An 18,543-nucleotide genomic window follows, 5' to 3' on the forward strand; every position below is an offset into this window, starting at 1 on the left:
TAATAGGCGGCATATCACGGCCCCACTGGGCGCGACCTTTATCAGGTGGCATATCACGGCCCCACTGCGCGCAACCTCTAATAAGTGGCATATCACGGCCCCACTGGGCGCGACCTTTAATAGGTGACATATCACGGCCCCATTGGACGCGACCTCTAATAGGTGGCATATCACGGCCCCACTGGGCGCGACCTTTAATAGGTGGCATATCACGGCCCCATTGGGTGCGACCTTTAATAGGTGGCATATCACGATCCCACTGGGCGCGACCTTTATTAGGTGGCATATTACGGCTAATCGCCCATCAATTTCTACACTTAGGATTTTATAAAAAAAAATCCCTATTTATCGCAATCACACTCAATTTGCCACAACCAATCATCAAATTCAAATTCTAAATGCACAAAGAATGATCGGCACGAAATTACGAAAAATCGGGGTCAAAAATAATTTTTCCGTTTTTTTTTAATAATAATATTTTAATAATTTCGGAATATAATATAATATTATAAATTTCCAGAATTTCGAAGCAATTAAATAATTCAACATTAAAATCCTATTATGTCCCATCAAGGTTTATTATTAAATAAACTATCTTAACCTTTAATTAAACACACTTTAAATTAAACCAACCTTTTAACCCAAATCACAATTAAATAAACTCAAATATCCACCTAAACTTGCTTAACTTAGACTAAGCACACTTAGGGCATAATTAACCGTCTAATCAAGGTTTAGTGAGCTAAATTCACCGGATTAGCGAGCCGAGCGGACCAAAACGACGGGGACGACGAGGGGATCGACTTTCTCCAAAGCGGGCCAAGCATCCGGGGTCGGGAAGCCGACCGAAACGAGCCAAACGTCCGCTGCCATACCCATTTTTTTCCAGTTGCTGTCCATCGCGGATTGAGGCCGAGGAAGGGTAGATCCGGTGCTTGGATGAGATGGAGAAGGACCGGGGAAGGTTGAGGGGTCAAACCGGACCTAGGCGGGGCCCGAACGGTGGCCGGAGGTGGCCGAACGGCTCCGGCACGGGCTGGTGCAGCAGCTGCGGCGCAAGGGCAGGCGAGAGGGAGGCGGAGACGTGCGGAGCGGCAGCGAGCAGCGACGGCCTTGCGCACGAGGCTTGGACGGCGAGCGGCGGCTCCGGCGAGACTCTCGGCGACCCTAGCAACGGCGGCAGCGGCTTGACGGAGGGGCAGGAGCTCGGGACCGCGCGGACGAAGGCTGGAGGCGGCGGAGATGGTGCGACGACGAGCAGCCGCGGTGCGCGGGCGACGCGCATGGACGACAGCAACGGCGAGCTTCTCCGACAAAGCTGGCGGCGTCGAGCGGCGAAGGGGCGGCTTCCGGTCGGCTGGCTGGTCCGGACGAGCAGCTCCCCTTCCCTCTCTCTCTCTCTCTTCCCAAGCTTGAAGATGAAGTGAAAGCCCACCTTTTCAAGAGCCAATCTCCACCCTCCATTTGTCAAGATCTCAACCCTTGGCCTCAACTACCATAACATCATCCCATGTCATCTTCCACTTACTCAAATCCTCCACAACTTCTCCAATGGTTGCACTTTCATTTTCCGCCGGGGTCCAATTCTTATGCATCAAATTCTTCAATTATAATCAATCAACTTCCAATTGAGTCCAAATTGAAGTCCATAAAATTAATTCAATGTCACCACACTTCAATTCACATCTTCACTTGTCCGTAGAACCAACTTAAGTCCCAAAAGTTCGACCAATAGCGGGCCTACTAATTTCTCGAGCCAAATTGACCATTCTCTGATTATTTTGCTGAAAAACTCGGCTTATATGAAAAATCTTCCGAAGATTAGTCAATATTCCTAAAATGATTTGTGACACACCCAGACTCTCAATTTCTGAATTTGATCTCAATTCCACGGTTAATTTCACTTTGACACGATACTAGCGCGACCCAACCTACCGAGTAGCATTTAGAGATTTTTATGCATTTGACCTGTGGTTGATCATCTCAAGCCACAATGTACATCTTTGAAACATTGGCGACTTTCGATTGTCAGCGTAATCTCGAGGTTTCAAATACGAACACAGGGTACCCAATCGATAGAAAAGTCGGTCCAGTGCCGATCAACAAGAATTGTGCGATCTGGTGGAATCACCCACACTCGATCGCATGCCTCTGTCGAGTCAACCTATCTCCGGTCTCTAATCGATTTTTATTTGTGCCGTAATGACCCTTGCAGATTAGCTTGGTCGAAAGGTCGCTTCCTGGTCAAATTCTTGAGTCTGATGCATTAGAAACTCTTAACGGCTTCACCCGATAGACTAGTTTCCACATGAGTGGCCAACTCAAGGAAAAGAACTATATGCGTGCCAACGAAATGCCCGTCTCAATTTATTGAAAATAGAATTGGAAAATCGGGATGTCACAATAAATATAATTGATTGATGAATTTCAATGAAATTACAAATTTTATTTTGAGGGCATGATGAGGTACACCAAACTAGCCTGGTGATGATATCCAACCGATAAAAGAAAAAAAAAATCCAAGGAGAATTCTAAGGCCTAGGCTTCATCATGCTTTCTCATGTCAAAATGTTTCAAAAAATGCTTTTCCAAATGCTTTTCAAAAAATTTCAAAAAAATAAAACTTGATTTACTCTGTTTGTCTTTTTGACCCATCTACTTTTTGTTTCAGAGACGATCTTATAGCATGTAGAGGTGTGGAAATAGTCTAATCCAATTATGGATCCTGAGGGCAAGTTCGCTCCGAATTACAGTGGCCTGTATGTGGTAAAGAAGATACTTCCTGAAGGTGCCTTGATCTTGGCAGAAATGCATGGTCATGAGTTTTCCACCTCAGTTAATTCTGATGTTGTCAAGAAGTATTATCCGTGATAGAATTTTCCATGTCATGTTTTGAACTGCAAGCATTTCTATGATGAATAAATTGCTTCAATGAATTGAATTGTTCAAATTTGTTGCAAATTTTGCATATTTTCCCTGATGAATTGTGTGAGATGAATTGAATGTGTCAAATGGGGTACTTTGGAATGACAAAAAGGCAAACTTTGTTCCATACACTGTTTCATACACTAACCCCAATGAGTTGTGCGAAAAATTCAATGCCCACAAGGAAGAGGGCTATCTCGCAAAGGGTACGTCAACCAAGGTGATGAGAGGCATTCTTTTCTCTATCCCAAACACTACAGGTGATCCATTGCTCAACCCCCTTGAGCCCCATACACTTATGGAGATTTTTTTAAAATTACCCCTATCAAGGATCAGCCCATAATGGGGGAAATTTAAAATGAATGGTAGGAATCTTTTTGCTCACACTTGCATCAATCTTCAAGCATCGCTTTTGCAGTGTAACTTACGCGATAATTCAAGTGCCTTAGGATGACGAAGAGCAGTTCTTTCTTTATCCTATACACTTTTGACTATTGCATAGCCCACTTGAGCCTATAAATTCATTTCATATCAAATCTAGTTGGTGATCACCCCCCACACTAGGGCAAGATGAAAGACAATCATTCAAGTAGCATGATCTAAAATGCTCATAAAAGAAGATTGTGTAAGTCCAAAGAGAAGAAGTGCAAAATAGGGGCATGAAAAAACAGTGTACCTAGTAAAAGCAAGGCCAATGGCCAAAAAGAAAAATCAAACACTTGAGTCGTATCCCCAACAAAGTGGTACAAAAAAAAAAAAACTCTCAAATGATGTTGCAATCAATGGAGTTGTGATAAAAAAAATCTTCGATAATGGAGAAGGAAAGCGGTGGAAATGTCAGGATGATCACCAACTTTAACCCCCTAAACACTTTTTTGAGCCTAATAATCCTTTCATTTCTCAACCCATGAGCCAAGCCTACGTTACGTCCCTTGCAAAGTCTCTTCAGATTATGACACTTGAATTAACCTAGAGGTTCACATGTTTTAAGCATCGCTCGAAGAAGTGCGAGCAAGATTATTCCTTTCTCATTTTGTAGGATTCTTGACTTGTAAACCCAGAGATGATTACAGAATATCACTTATTCTTTCAATAGTCTCGACTTAAGGAGTCCCTTTTGCTAAGCTGTTGACCAGGCCCATATTACGGTCCCTATTAAAGACCTCTCAGATTGGTAAGGTCGTACTACTTGCGGGATTGCACAAACCCTTGCTTGGCATGATGACAGCGAGATAGAGTGATTGTCAAAACCCTACATCAAAGGTCAGGATGAAAACGACAATTTTTAATGAGGGTGAGTGCAAAGTCCTTTCAGACCGAAAGAGCCTTCATTTGACACATCCATGACACTCATGTGTTCAGAAGATTGGAACATTCTTTTAGGCAATGCAAGATTGATAGAAATCATCACATATGAATCTCATTTGAATTAATGCATGTCTGTGAATGCATATTGCTTTTCCTACAACTGTGTTTTGCAGGAAACGCATCCTAAGGAACAGAGATGTCACCAGGTAAGTATATCTCTATCCATATCTTAAATACTTGTCATTGTACAGGTCTTTCCTTTCAAGCACCGGCACTTGATGGAGTTCCCCTTAAAGAATTTTCCCAGATTCATCAGGCGACCGTAGAATGGTACGGGTCTTGGAAAATAAATCCTCGTCAAGGTGACCGTAGAATGGTACGGGTCCTAGACAGCCTCAGTTCAAGCGACCGTAGAATGGTACGGGTCCTGGAAAACAGATCTCCGTTTAGGTGATCGTAGAATGGTACGAGTCATAGACAACCTCAATTCAGGTGACCATAGAATGGTACGGGTCCTGGAAAATCTTTTTTTCATTCAGGCGACCGTAGAATGGTACAGGTCCTAGACACAACCAAACAATGCCATACTAGGCGGCTGTAGAATGGTATAGGTCCTGGGAAAGCAATCACTTTACGAAGTCATGTTACTATTCTGAGCGACCGTAGAATGGTATGGGTCCTGGGCATGTAACATCAATCTATCTTGAGTTACTTTACCATCCTCGAAGGTAAGTAATTCCAAGTAAGTTCCTTTGTCATTTGCATTAACATTTCCATGTATCATATAAATTTCATTTTAAAATGGGATTCATTCCCCCCCCCAAAAAAAAGAAGAAAAAAAGTCATTTAGTACATGTGCATGATTAACATTTAGGTCTTAACTTGTTTTTGAAAGTAACTTCTACGAACTCATCTTCAAAGAGGGGTAGGTAAAAAGGAAAAAGTCGAAAACAGTTTTCACTTGAAGACAATTTTCAATATGTGACTAAAGGTGTCCTAATGATTTAAATTTTTTCATTTGAAGATGTCGACCGAAAACTCGACCAGCTCTTTTTATGCCAAGCAGGCCCACCCAAAACAAGCTGCCAGCAACTGTCGGGAAACGACGGAAGATGACACGGAAAACCCTATGGTGGCACAAAGTTAGTGCGCTAATGTTATGAATGAGATATCACTAGATTTAATAAGGAAACAATGGACCACCCCTCTTGCGAAAAATGTGTCAGAAACTTAAGGACAAGGTCCATCTGAGAAAATATAGCAGAAATTATTTGTAAAATAATACTTGAAGGTTTCATCTAGCCGGGGACGATTCTGCCTCCTCTCGTAACATAGCTGCCAATAAATACACTTTATACTTAAGATTTGCTGTCTTCCTCTCCCGTTCTTGTCAAAAGTGTCTTGCCACTCAGGAGACTAAGAGAGCACCCAACCTTCCAATTTCGTTTATATTCTTTAAAAAAATATGGAAAAGCCTTTATCTGGGAAAGGCAACTTAAGACATCTATATGTGTCTGGATCTATATTATATGTACGGTTTGACATCTAAAATATATATGGAGTAGTGCAGAGTGGAGAATCAAATTTCATCGGGCGGAATTGGACGAAGTAATATTATCTGCGTAAAGCAATTCATAACAGTATTTTATTTGATGCACGCATTAGCAAGAGGTGGGTAAACGTCATGCACGTCATGTCTGATGGAGTAATAGATGACTGCCAGTTCTCCTCTCGATCACTTTTTCATACCGACGCCACTCTATGCGTGTGTGTGAATGTTAAATTATATTTAGCAGTCACATCATCTGAGTTTTTGTCACGATGCAGGACTTGATCCAATGATAATTATTACACCTAACACATAGCTTGTAAAAGTAAATTCTTTGTCCTCATAGACAAAAAGCAAGAGTCATGAGTTTTCCCATGGGGAGTGTTGAATAGTGAAGGTGGCAAAATGTTATCGGGAGAAGAAGTGGCGTAGGCAAGTTCAGAAGTCAAATTATGTCTGGACCCTTTTGTTGATCCTAGTGTCCGTTTAGAGCAGCGAGACAAGTAATCTGGAAACTCCATTCTAATTCCTAAAACACCCCCAAAATGAAGCAAAACCCTAAATAGAAAAGAGTAAACAACACATGCTAGAAGTTCCAGAGATGCCTGAAGGAAAGTGTTTCTATGTTTGAACCAGAAATTCCAAAAGGAAGAGTTAAGATTTGTGCTCACTCTGAATCACTTAAATGATCAAGCATCCAATTAAGTGGACTCATGTGGATCCACCAATTAAACAACATCCTAATACTTCTTGCGTGTGTATATATTAAATGAAAAAAGTGAAGATATTGATGTAATTTTACAACCTAATGTAAATTTCTGCTATTAACAAAAGTTACGTAGCTTGGACATCTCATCTATTAAATATTTTTCATGATTATCTAATATTAAATGCATGGTAGAACTCTATAATGCTGAAGTGTGGTCAAGGAAAAGACCTAAGCCAGTGTATATTCTTTCGATTTTCATGCATTAAAAATATCACTACCCATCGGCAACTTCAAACAATACGATTAGCTGTACTTCATTTGCAATTAATGGAAGAAATATATTTAATCCTTGATTTGAGAAGTACAAGATTAATAAACAATGCTTTTTCCATATGTACTACCAGACAATGACATCTGGCGCACTGCACGAGTACTGTCTTCTTGTGGAACCAAGTTGGCACCTCCCCCAAGTAGGATCGACTAATCATTCGGCTTGACCTTCTTGGGACTGGCAAAAGCCACACAACTGTTGAAGTCAGTGCATCCAATTTATATATAAATATACCATTGAGAATATAAGTTATGAAGGGAAATTAGTCCCGCTGCAAGTCCATCAAAAAATGCCCAGAGTTAATGCTTTTTCATATCTGTTTATAATCAAATGCTAAAAACATGTGTCAAAGACAATATTCTAGGGTCCGTGCATCTTTTCCTTTTTCTGGCCAAATGGTAAGTGAATCTCTCTTCACTATTAATAGCAGACCCCTTTTTATTAGGATTTTTCGATTTCAAGGTGAGTCAATTCTCATCCTAGAATTTGGAATTGGGAATTGGCCAACTTGATCCTGGAATTGGACCGCTTCCTGAGGGGTCCAAGAACTGGCCAATATTTTTCTTTTATTTTTAATTCCATTTCATTAAAGGTTGCAAGTGTGTCTCACTCTATGCAAGTTGTCATCCTCGGAGTAATTATCCTACTCGTGCAATCATCATGTTTCACACTTATTTGCAATTAAACCTTAGCAAAACAATTGTAAACTCTTAACATATGCACGAAGTAAACTTTAGAAAAGGAATTAGTTGTGCAAGCGTAGCAGGGGTTTGAGTTCATTAACTATAGACTTATGGATATCCAAATGAACATTGCTCTTGAGAATGTATAATAAGAATTGTGATATATATATCACTTCAGTCCAGACAATTCAGCCCATATTTGAAGCTAGACTGATTATCACTGGTTCCAAATTTTAAGAATCAAGAATTGGACCAATTCCTGTAGGAATTGTTCAAAACCGGCTGGTTTGATATGGTTCCTAGATTAGAATCAGACAATTGCTCACCCCTAATATGTATATCTCTCTCTGCACCATCTTAATGGTTTGATCCTCGAGCAAAAGCTTCATAACCATGGGCTTTGCAATACCCAATCCAATCTCATTAAAATTCACGAGCATTAAAATTTCTTTCTTGGAAATTTTCAGCATTCACCTTCAATGCAAAGACAATACATGCATGTGCTGTATGTGCGTACGTAAATATATATTCTGGTTGGAGTATCTATGAAACCATTTCTAAACGCAGTTATTCTTAGCTTGAACAGAATAATCTCATCTGACCTATAAATGGAGTCTTTTAGGACCTCAATCTCAGATGTTGCCTTTCACATAAAAGTTTCGATTAGAAACTCTGTTTTTCCAAGTTAAAGACAATGATTTGAATTTTACACCATCTAGAATTGTAGAATTCCGGAAGGTATCCGCCGTTTTCTGGAAGGTGCTTTCATTTTTCATACGATCATAAATGTTCTATATTAAAACAAATTTCATCTCAACCGACAGAAAAGAAAAAGAAAAAAAAGGAAAAAAATTCTAATGAAGTCAGGTCATTGGACAAACCCGCTATACAATGCCAAAATGTACGAGAATACACATTTTTTCCTGGAATCTAGCCCGAATCTTACTATTTCTTGGTGTATATTATCGAACAAGTTGTGATTGAAACATAGAGCAAGCTAGACCCATTTAGTTAGGGATAATTTTTTCCGATTTCCAATTTTGAAAATTGATTTTCAAGATGAGTTAAAATTGAAGATACGTTTAGTTTGTAGGTAGAAAAAGTGGACAGTTTTCAATTGAAAACAATTTTCTTTGTGTGTAAAGGTGTTTTGATTTTTATTTGGAGAAGTGAACAGAATAATTGCGAACAGGTCCTAATATAAGTTGCCAACAATTGGCTGAAACAAAAGTAAGATGGCAAGGAAGTCCTAAATGACCTAGTATATATCACGAAGGTGGATCAAACGCTGATCAGCTAGATTAGGCAGCATCCATGTTTATATGGTAAAATGTTAACTTGGATCCACACAATAAAGGAAATCACTTGATTTCTTCAAATTTTAATTTACCTCCTAATTAGAAGGATCTCATTTTTTCCCATAAATCAGTTACCTTATACGCACAAAACCAATGAAATATGGATGGACTACTTCGAATGCAAGCCAACATAGCATCCCGACAGTAATCATAATGTCCGAAAGATGACAAACTCCAGTACTGGATGATCTCAATTATTGTTGTTATTTTATCAGCCAATAAATGATATATGATCAACATGCCTACATGAATTGCTACGAATGAGATATCAAGGGAGACAAATCAGGAACCAATGGATCATCCTGTAGTGAAAATGGGACAGAAACTTATCAAACCATCAATACCAACAAGTTCCGTCCGTGAAGATATAGAGCAGAAATCTTTTGTGAATCTGGCAGGTTTATCTAGCTCAATGTTTCTTGCCACTCAGGAAACCTAAGACTGCTCCCTACTCTCCCATTCCGTTTATATTATTATCCAAATCAAATGTGGAAAAGCCTTTATCTAGGAAAGGCAACTGACAACACCTCAATACATGCCTTCATAGCCAAATGAAGATTTGTGGACAACATGGAGAATCAAATTTGTATGATGCAACACACACAGACACACACAGATATTATATATATATATATATATATATATATATATATAGAGAGAGAGAGAGAGAGAGAGAGAGAGAGAGAGAGAGAGAGAGAGAGAGAGAGAGTACAAGATTAACTGATCAGGCTCTCAGCAAAAGGTACAAGATTAACAAATATAATGGTTTCCCCAAATATTGTAAAAGATTGTGAAGATATGGTGCAGAGCATATGTCTTCTTGCAGGGCCAAGTTAACACCTCCCCTAAGTAGAATCGTCGAATCATTCGGCTTTCCCTTTCTGCGACTAATAAAGCCACACAACACTTAAAAGTCACAGTGCGCAATAATTCTATACCTTTTCCGATGGCCATATGATGTATGGCACACTTATACATCTTTTTTTTTTCATATTTATCTATATGAATCAAACGCTGAAAAGAGGTGTCAAAGAGAATATCCTTACGCTGTTCGTGGATATTTTTTTGTTGTTTTGGCCAAAGGGTAAGTGGATCTTTGTTCACATAAGAGCACACCTCTCTCTATTTCTCTCTGCACCATCTCAATGGTTTGATCCTCATGCATAAGCCTCAAATCATGGGCTTTGCGATACCTAATCCCCATCTCATTAAAGAACAACTCACAAGCATTAAAATAATTTACTTTCCCTCTGTTCTTTTTCCCCTCATTGGAACCCTCAAATCCCCTCAAATCTCAACCTTACCTAAAAAGAACTGCACTTTGTGAGGCCATCTTCAAGACGACCGAAGACTTTCTTCAATCTTCCGTCACAAGGAAGGCCATCATTTAAGACCTAGCCAAGAACTCGTAAGTCTTACCGATCTTTCTCTTTTGTCTTCTTCTGTTTCTTGAAGGTTAAGAATCACAAGGGTTTTCGGCGAAACGCTGTTTTTGGCCATCATCGTTCAATTCAGTCAGTTTCTTTCATCGCTCTTCTTCTCATCTTTTTGTTGGAAAAGGGAACCGTCATCTCTTCTGATCTAGAAAGATTCATTTCCAAGGGGTGAGAAGCGAAGATGGTGAAAGGGAAGATTGCGATCCGGAAGATTAATTGCTCGAAGAGCAGGCAAGTGACTTTCTTCAAGAGAAGGACTGGGCTACTGAAGAAGGCCAAGGAGCTCTCCATTCTTTGCGACGCTGAAATCGGTGTCATCATCTTCTCCTGCACTGGCAAGCTTTATGAGTACGCTAGCACCAGGTCAGCTCTTTCTCTCCATCAACAAGTAGATCTTTCTTGGTGCCCAATAGAAAGAGAAGACAAGATGTAATAATTGTGCTTAAAGAAATTGGATATATGAAATCCATTGGTGTTCTATTATTTCCCTTTTCCGTCTAGTTAATCGTAGCCTTAGTTGAGATTGAAAAAGAAGAAGTTAGATCTTGTGGTTAAAAATAGGAAAAATTGTCCAAAAAGTGCTAAATCTATTGTGCAGTAGCCAAGTCAATCCTTAATTTTTCAATTTTTCTAATTTAGTCCGAAATCTTTTGATGATTTTTCAATATAATCATTCTAGTCAATTTTGATTGAAAATTATTGACCTGGAAGTCAATCGTCATATGGCATAAAAACCATTGATTTCCATTGGAATTACATACTCTCATTTGTTCAACCATTTCAACAAGATTCATTTCTATCTGTGACCGAGTTATCTTCAATAATACTCTTTTGTAAAAAAAAAAAATATTAAGGAAATGTACTTCAAAAGTTGAATTTCATCAATTAGTTTCAATTCTCAATTTACCTTGGACTAATTACTAGTGAAAGCTAAACTGGGGGATTTTTCTTTTTGTCTTAAAACTTAGAAGTTCTCGTATAATTCCACACAAATTTTGTGAAAAAAGAAGAAGAACAAATCTTCTAAAAAATTGTCAAGAAAGTAATTTTTTTTTCAAGCTCGATATCTACTCTTTCACAGCTGACTATTTCAGTTGCTCAGAATATATTTGATTACAATCTAATATTGGATGTGGGGATTGAAATAACCAGATAGGGCGAACAAGTCTAGACTAACAATGTATCTCGTGGATTTTTTTTATTTAACCTAACAATCTGCATGGAATCTGTTCTTGAATTCTTATATAGCATTTGAAAATGTTCATTCGTTCTCTCTTTGTAGCATGAATTCAGTTATCGAACGTTATAACAGCAGGAAGCAAGATAAAGAGCAACAATCTAATACATCTACGGAGATCCAGGTTATGCACATGTACTTTCTAACATAATAATAGCTAATTATTTCTTCTGTCGACACTTCATTTGACACCTACAAACTAAAGCTCTTTTGCTTAACCCCATTGGAGGTTCAATTTTAAGTCATGCTAAACGCTTGCACATAGAAATTCATGAACGAAGAAGAAATTCAAATTAATGATGGAGAGGAACCGAACAATTAGTTGGATTAGATTTGTGAAAAGAAGTTATATTATATCTCTAAATCTTTAAAATAGCATATCATGAGACATGTATGCTCTTTGTATTCATTGTGAGATTGCTGTCAATTCTTCTAAAAGTTTAAACTAATTGATGGAGGAATGATTTGACTCGAATCTTCTGGGCATGTGCATGTCGGCACTTGGCCAAAGATTCAAGCACTGAAAGTTAGTTCTGATTAATGACAGTCTCGATATATTTCCTCCATTTCTAATATCATGTGAAAAATTCTATGGGGGCACTACTCCATCTAAAAACTTATGATCGACCCATATAGGTAGAGCAAGGTGCAAATATATAAGGTAGGATGGAGCTTGTAAATGAGAAATGAGATGTTAATTCACCATTTAGTGCAAATAGAATGAGGATTTGCTCTTGAAGTTGAAGAATGGAAAATAAGATGACCAAGCTACTCCATGCTAGAACTTGACTCCGGTACTACAGAAATTTTGTTCTCTCTCAATATCTAAAAGCTTAAATAGGTAGACAGATGCATAATCGTGTGATTTTATATATAAATGCTTTAAAGGTCTCTCTCTTCCCTACGAGTTCCACCAATTTTGTTACTACCACTTCCGAAACAAAATGGAGAGAGCTAGATTAGCACTATTCAGAGTAAGAATGTGAGTTTTAAGGACTAGAGAGGAATTAAATTTTATTGCAGCATCCAGATGTAAAGATCGTAATTATTTGCATGAGTCTAATTGTGTGCAATTTTTTTGCTCCATTAGTTTTTGAAAAAGGAGACGGAAAGCATGATGCAGCAACTGAGGTGTTTGCAGGAATGCAACAGGTACTGCTTTTGCTTTACCCCATCATTAGTTACTTGGTTGCAAGTTGCATTTTTATCTAACTAAGGATTAATTCAACTAGGAAATGACCGGCATATACACAGAATTTTCAAGAAACTATACAAGAGTGATGATTTTAACTGTTGGATTGGTAATCCGAAAGGTCATGTACAAAGGAAAGAAATCGAGTTTGCTAGTGAAACTTGAGGTCCTTGGCAAAAGAATAATACATGTTATTAGAGCATTCACGATTGTATGTAAAAGAAAAAAGTCGAGCATTTGTGATGAATTTGACTGTGATTGAGCACACAGGCGACTGATGGGAGAAGAGCTTTCCAAACTAAGTTTGGAGGACTTAAAAAATTTGGAAAATGTCTTAGAAATGGGTTTGAAGAATGTTCGCTCGAGGAAGGTAATACACATGAAGACTCTATCACTCATTATGCAAGAAATATCCTGATTTAAGTTCTCCTGTTACGATAATTTCTTTATGTTTATCTACATAGGACCAGAGTTTCATGGGAGAAATGAGGGAGCTAAAGAGAAAAGTATGACATGGAAAAAATTCTCCTCTCTCTCTCTCTCTCTTTAGAATTGCTTCATCCCTGTACATGACTGATTTCTTGAGGGGTTACAGCTTGACCACGTCGAACAAGAAAATGTAGAACTGCGGAAGAAGTCGAAAGTCGTAGGCCGAGATGATGGAGAATCAGAGGGCGAGGTACATACTTTTTCCTTGAGCCCCATCGACTAGTCAGGGAATTTTAACTTCACTGTAATATTTCATCTCCGTTTTCTTAAACATTTATCGCGCACGTAAGTCAAAATAAAGGACAACGTCTGAACAATTTGTCAGAAAATAGACAAGTCGCTCTTGTACTTAAGATGGACTTTCTTGGAGACGAGTCACAATAATCGTTGATCATTTGATCAATGGGTGGGATGGACCTAGGTCCAGGAATTTTTTTGTTAGGCACTGGTAGAGCGCTACATTTATGTCCATGCAAACTGTTAGAATTTAAATGTGTGTGGAAGCATGATTTTGGTATTGATGACAGTTTTGATTAGTAATGTTGTGTGTAAGTGTATGATATAATTTGTAGTGGATGGACAAAGAATAAACTAGGATAATTGAAGAACAAAGAACATGGGATATATGAAATAGTTTCATTAGTTGGATAAAATAATTTTACAATAGTTGAAGGAAGTATTGGTGGAGGAGCTTCATAATATGGAGTATTATCTCATACTCCTCTCACTCTATTACATCAATGGGTTATGGCCTTTTTATAGGCATTTTCACCAACTAAGTCCATTCTAGAGTTTTCTTCAATGCTGGATTTTTTTGGCCTTCTCTTACATGCTGGACATTTTCCTCTTTCTTCCATCATCTAGGGAATTCTAGATTCGGAACTCTAGGAAATTCTAGAAAATGGATCACCATTTCCAACACAAACCAATTACGGTATAATTAGTGTTATCCTTTTAGAATTTAAACTGCGTATTTATGAACTTTACACAATGGGATTGGTTTGGATGAATGGGGCCGTCATGCTTCTACAGACAGCAGTAGCCTTTTTTTTTTTCCTCTTCAAGAAAAGAGTTTGAAACTCCTCAGATAGGGTTTCACCATGTAGAATTGTGTTGTTTTATTGCAATCGTTGAACATTTGGAATCCATACTTTTCCCAACTTATCAATAATTCAAATCGGTTCTTCTGTCTCAGTTTTCTGCAGAAACTAGTTCCAGAAAAGAAATGAGCAAGATGAGTGCTCAAGCGATACCCGATAAAGATGACAGTCCTGAATGTCTCCTTCTCCAATTGACCTTGCAACCAAAGCCCTATCTTTTGGATGCGCAAAAAACTGCAAGTGGATAGTGGTTAGTCTTTTGCTCTGCCTTGAAGGTTTTGAGAAAAGATACTGGTTTTTTCATATGGATTCAATTCATCTTCCATGTTACGCTTTACTCCATCATCAGCAACTAAAATTGCTGATTGCAAACTGCAAGACTGATTCATTGTTTGTTGCATTTGATGGCAGATGGTCATGGCTGTCGAGGATTGTCGGATAAGCTTCTCATAAAATGAATTACGATGATGGTGCGCTTACTAATAAAAGAGGATTCATATGGTGTAGAATTATATTTTTGCAGATGACGGTACCTATGGTGGAGACCCCTCAGTCCAAAAGGAGCTGATACGTTTTATCACACTAACATTTCAATAGAGCTGGCAAAAAGGCTTTGCTCTATCAGGCATGCATCAGCTTTTGCCAATTTATCTCCATACCCCTTCTCCACAAGATAGCCTTCTAGCAGTTCGAGTTGACTGTAACAACAACATCAATGATCAAACCTTGCCCCATTGAATGAGATTGATAATTTTGATCTGACTGGAATGATTGCAACACCATGTTAGCTACTGCATATCATGGGAAAATAGATCCCAAAGGACAAAAATGTAGAACAAACTTGGTGTAACAGCTTAAGAAAGAATTGTTGCTCGTTATCTAAAGCAAAGTAACCCCAGAAAGAACAGGATTGAATCACGGGAAGAGGATCCATTTATGGAAACAAGCAGATATTATTATTCCTGGCTACTTATTTTATCTGAGAACTGCAATTTGCTTCCTCATGAAAAAGACGAACATAAAACGGCCAAGGACATGATATGGCTTTTCAGAATCAAGCCTGTTTTAGACAGTCCTTGAAACTCTTCAAAGCAAGAAAAGATATAAAAGGAAGAGTGTGGAGAGGCAAACGAAATAAGCAGATGCACACAGAGAATATACAATGTTGAACTGAAAAAGACGAGTTAAGCTACAAAAGAAGATTAAGAACTAGAGCTCAGTTTATCGACTAATTTGGTGCCTCAAACCTATCTATAACCAGATACGCCCTGGGATTAGCACGGTCGCGAATTAAACCAAAGACTGAAAAAAAATCACGGACAAGAAATGAGAATTACTCCTCCATTCAACTGCTCTGTAACTGCGGTTGGTATACTTGTCGGACGCGAGAAATCAACAGCAAAAGTCACTTCGAAACTGACCTCGGTCGGATGATGGAGCCAAAACCAAGAGATGCGATTAAAAGGATCAATTCCCGATCTTGCCATACTCATTAAGGACCCGTTTTAGTCATTACCCATCTGAGCGAAAGAAACAGAGAAGAACATGAAGAAGAAGGAAACCCGTAGATAATCAGGAAACAAATCCTGGACGAAGGTAAATGTTCATGAAAGGTTGCAGGAACAAGATGGTCGGGTACATGCGCTTATACCCTTGGTGGAGAGAGGCCATATCAGCGATCTCCTTGGTACTGAAACACGCCCTCCGCTTCAAATGCAAAGAGGAAGGCGAACCTCGGTGGCCTGCTCTGATTTCGTCGGAAGAGGAGAAGCTGTCTGCTCCTGTAGTGAGGAGTGGTCGGGTGGAAAAAGCAAGCCTCAGGAGAGATAAGAAAACATCACGGCAACTGTTCTCTTTTTAGATAGTTGCATTTAATTTAATCAGATATTTCCATGACGGCTGCGATTTCCTGCCCAAGGAACTACATGAATTCGGTCCTACAGCTAATCAGATCAATCAATTTTCCAGGGATTGGTTTGGCATAAATCCATGGCACAGAAACATGGATAGGACAAATATTGAAATGCCAAAAATTTAATGAAAATTTCAAATAAAAGCTTGGAATATCCTCATCTCAAATAAGAATCCAAAATAAATATTATTTTATTGAAATAAGAGTCTTTTAAGTGGCCAAATCATTTCAAATAAGGATTTTTGGTTGGTCGATGACTATTTTGGCCATAAGAGAAGAGGTATTTTAGTAAAACTATTATAAGTTATTTTTTAAATTTTTTTAAATTTTTTATTTTCTTTTTTCCACTTCTCCCGATCATTATTGTGCCTCGCCGATGGCTAGTGACGAGGGCCATCCTCACCGGCGTTGAGTGAGGGCAGCCTAGGTTAGGGTGAGGGTTGCCCTTGCTAGCGTTGGGCGGCCCTCGCTTGAGTCTGGCAGCCTCTATGATGCTAGCAGAGAGGAAGAGAAAAAGAAAAAAAGAGAAAAAGGAAAAGAAGAAGAAGGAAAAGTCGAAAATGCCCTTCGGCCAATAAGGTTGGACTTTTCTTTGAGATTTATATGGCTACTTCAAGCCCTTATTTAAAATAAGTTCAACTTAAGTTTTTATTTGAGAAAACAATGGTATTTCAAGCTCTTATTTGAAATAAGGTTTGCTTTAGACCATTTTTTTTTTTAAAAAATGTGAGTACTTTAAGTCCTTATTTGAAATTTTCTCAGAATTTAATTAAGGCTAATTAAGCACATGTTAAGTAATGCATTGATAAATAAATGAATGAATAAAAGGACATGGAGTTAACTCCCGTTGAATAATTAGCATTCACCTTGGTACTGTTTTATCAATTTATGCATGGTTAATGAAATATTGTACAAATGTGTTTCACACTTGATTTCCTATTTTAGAAGGGTTACACTTGATTTCCTATTTTATACGAACCCTTCTATTGTCGCAACTTGTATTTCTTCGAAAATCTGTAGCAATCACATTGTCCTCCGTAAATGATTGAGTAGAGGTTTTTATTGACGAGTGACCTTATTGATTTTGCCATGTAAACTCTAATTTGGTGCTCCCAAGCAAGTGCCGACACGATATGCGTGCACATTTTATTAGAGTCTCTTTCTCATACTAGTAGTTTTTTTTTTTTTTTGGTTGAAGTTATACTATAGTTTAGGAGGCCACCTTCTAAGCTGTTATTAGATTTTAGATGCCCAATTAAATGAACACAAAATGCTTTGCTGTTTTTTTTTTGCTTTCTGTCTGTCATTTGTATTTGTTTGATGCTGTTCTGGTGGGTAGTACTAGTTGTTATGGTGGGTACAACAAGGGCAAGGTGAACAATTTTTCCTCGCTTTCCATTACTTAACATTATTTAATTTTTTTTTCCATGAAAAGATTGCAATAATCTTTGTCATCGTTCATGGATTCTCTCTGTTATTTATTACTGATTATATATATATATATATACTTTACTGTCCGCAAGAATCGATGTTATTGGATGCTAGTGATGGACTTTATAATTATTTCTTGACGTGATCTGTACCAAATAAATCAGTTTTATATCATATTATTTTTATTAAAATTCGTGATTGACTTTTTCTACTATTCAATTTAATTTGATTTGTCAACCTATAATAGCAGGACGCCAAGATGATCATAAGTCCAAAACGGTTGCAACTAGTTGCTTTATAATATAATTATTTCCTTCGTACGAGGTTTTACAAAATCATGTGTACATAATTTTTAATGGGTACATGAACTCTAACAAGTTGTACATAAAGAAATGGCGTTTTTCTTGTCTTGAATCTGAGTTGTCCTCTCTGATTTCTAATGATTCATTAATTCATCAGATCAGAAGCATTTGGAGGGAAGTTCTTTGATACCTTGCTTTCTTGGTTGCTCATCAGCAAGCTGCAGTTGATACTTTGTCTGTCGTCCGACGCTCGCCTCTGTGTGGTATTGCGTTGATATATGACCAGTTAAACAAGGCAGAAATTTTAGGGGAGACTAGCTACAGAGAGCGTACAAATCAATATGGAGAGAGGAAAGATTGTGATCCATGTTAAGAGTAATATGCAAAGTATTGGTGCTATCAAAAACAGAGGAAGTGTAATGCAAAAGCATGTTAATGATGTTACTAATAGTATCGCCGAGAACAGAAGAAGAGAAGCTACTGGAGAACCAGTAAGTGTTGTCCATGTTGAATATCAGAGTCACACAGCTTTGGTAACACTCTCACAAGAGAAGCTCTTTAAGGAAGGAGATGAATATACT

The 18,543-nt window shown here is 38.2% G+C and overlaps 1 protein-coding gene and 1 long non-coding RNA gene across 4 annotated transcripts; one reads left to right on the forward strand and one right to left on the reverse strand.

Moving 5' to 3' along the window:
• Nucleotides 1-9,927: 9,927 nt before the first annotated feature.
• LOC104419865 (MADS-box transcription factor 23-like) lies at nt 9,928-15,079 on the forward strand. Of its 3 annotated transcripts, none has more exons than XM_010031669.3 (9): nt 9,928-10,271; nt 10,424-10,662; nt 11,582-11,660; nt 12,627-12,688; nt 12,999-13,098; nt 13,193-13,234; nt 13,324-13,407; nt 14,413-14,567; nt 14,729-15,079. In XM_010031669.3, the coding sequence occupies exons 2-8, from the start codon at nt 10,481-10,483 to the stop codon at nt 14,563-14,565; spliced, it is 702 nt and encodes a 233-aa protein (XP_010029971.1). In that variant the 5' UTR covers nt 9,928-10,271; nt 10,424-10,480; the 3' UTR covers nt 14,566-14,567; nt 14,729-15,079. The 3 variants fall into 3 exon arrangements, with proteins under 3 accessions (XP_010029971.1, XP_010029972.1, XP_010029973.1); XM_010031670.3 differs by having other exon boundaries at nt 10,466-10,662; XM_010031671.3 differs by lacking the exon at nt 9,928-10,271 and adding an exon at nt 10,276-10,377 and having other exon boundaries at nt 10,466-10,662.
• On the reverse strand, nt 14,725-16,133 carry LOC104419866. Its single transcript, XR_720865.3, has 2 exons — nt 15,969-16,133; nt 14,725-15,837 (listed from the first exon to the last, which is right to left on the reverse strand). It is a non-coding gene; the product is annotated as an uncharacterized LOC104419866 (long non-coding RNA).
• Nucleotides 16,134-18,543: the final 2,410 nt, after the last annotated feature.

Source organism: Eucalyptus grandis, chromosome 3, assembly GCF_016545825.1.
Source record: "Eucalyptus grandis isolate ANBG69807.140 chromosome 3, ASM1654582v1, whole genome shotgun sequence".
Classification (NCBI taxonomy): Eukaryota; Viridiplantae; Streptophyta; class Magnoliopsida; order Myrtales; family Myrtaceae; genus Eucalyptus; species Eucalyptus grandis.

Excerpts from the sequence above, each read along its gene's own strand:
- LOC104419865 (XM_010031669.3), top strand. The coding sequence starts at position 10,481 with ATGGTGAAAGGGAAGATTGCGATCCGGAAGATTAATTGCTCGAAGAGC. Across the intron at positions 10,663-11,581 it reads TATGAGTACGCTAGCACCAG|CATGAATTCAGTTATCGAAC; the intron begins GTCAGCTCTTTC and ends CTCTCTTTGTAG. Across the intron at positions 13,408-14,412 it reads ATGGAGAATCAGAGGGCGAG|TTTTCTGCAGAAACTAGTTC; the intron begins GTACATACTTTT and ends CTTCTGTCTCAG.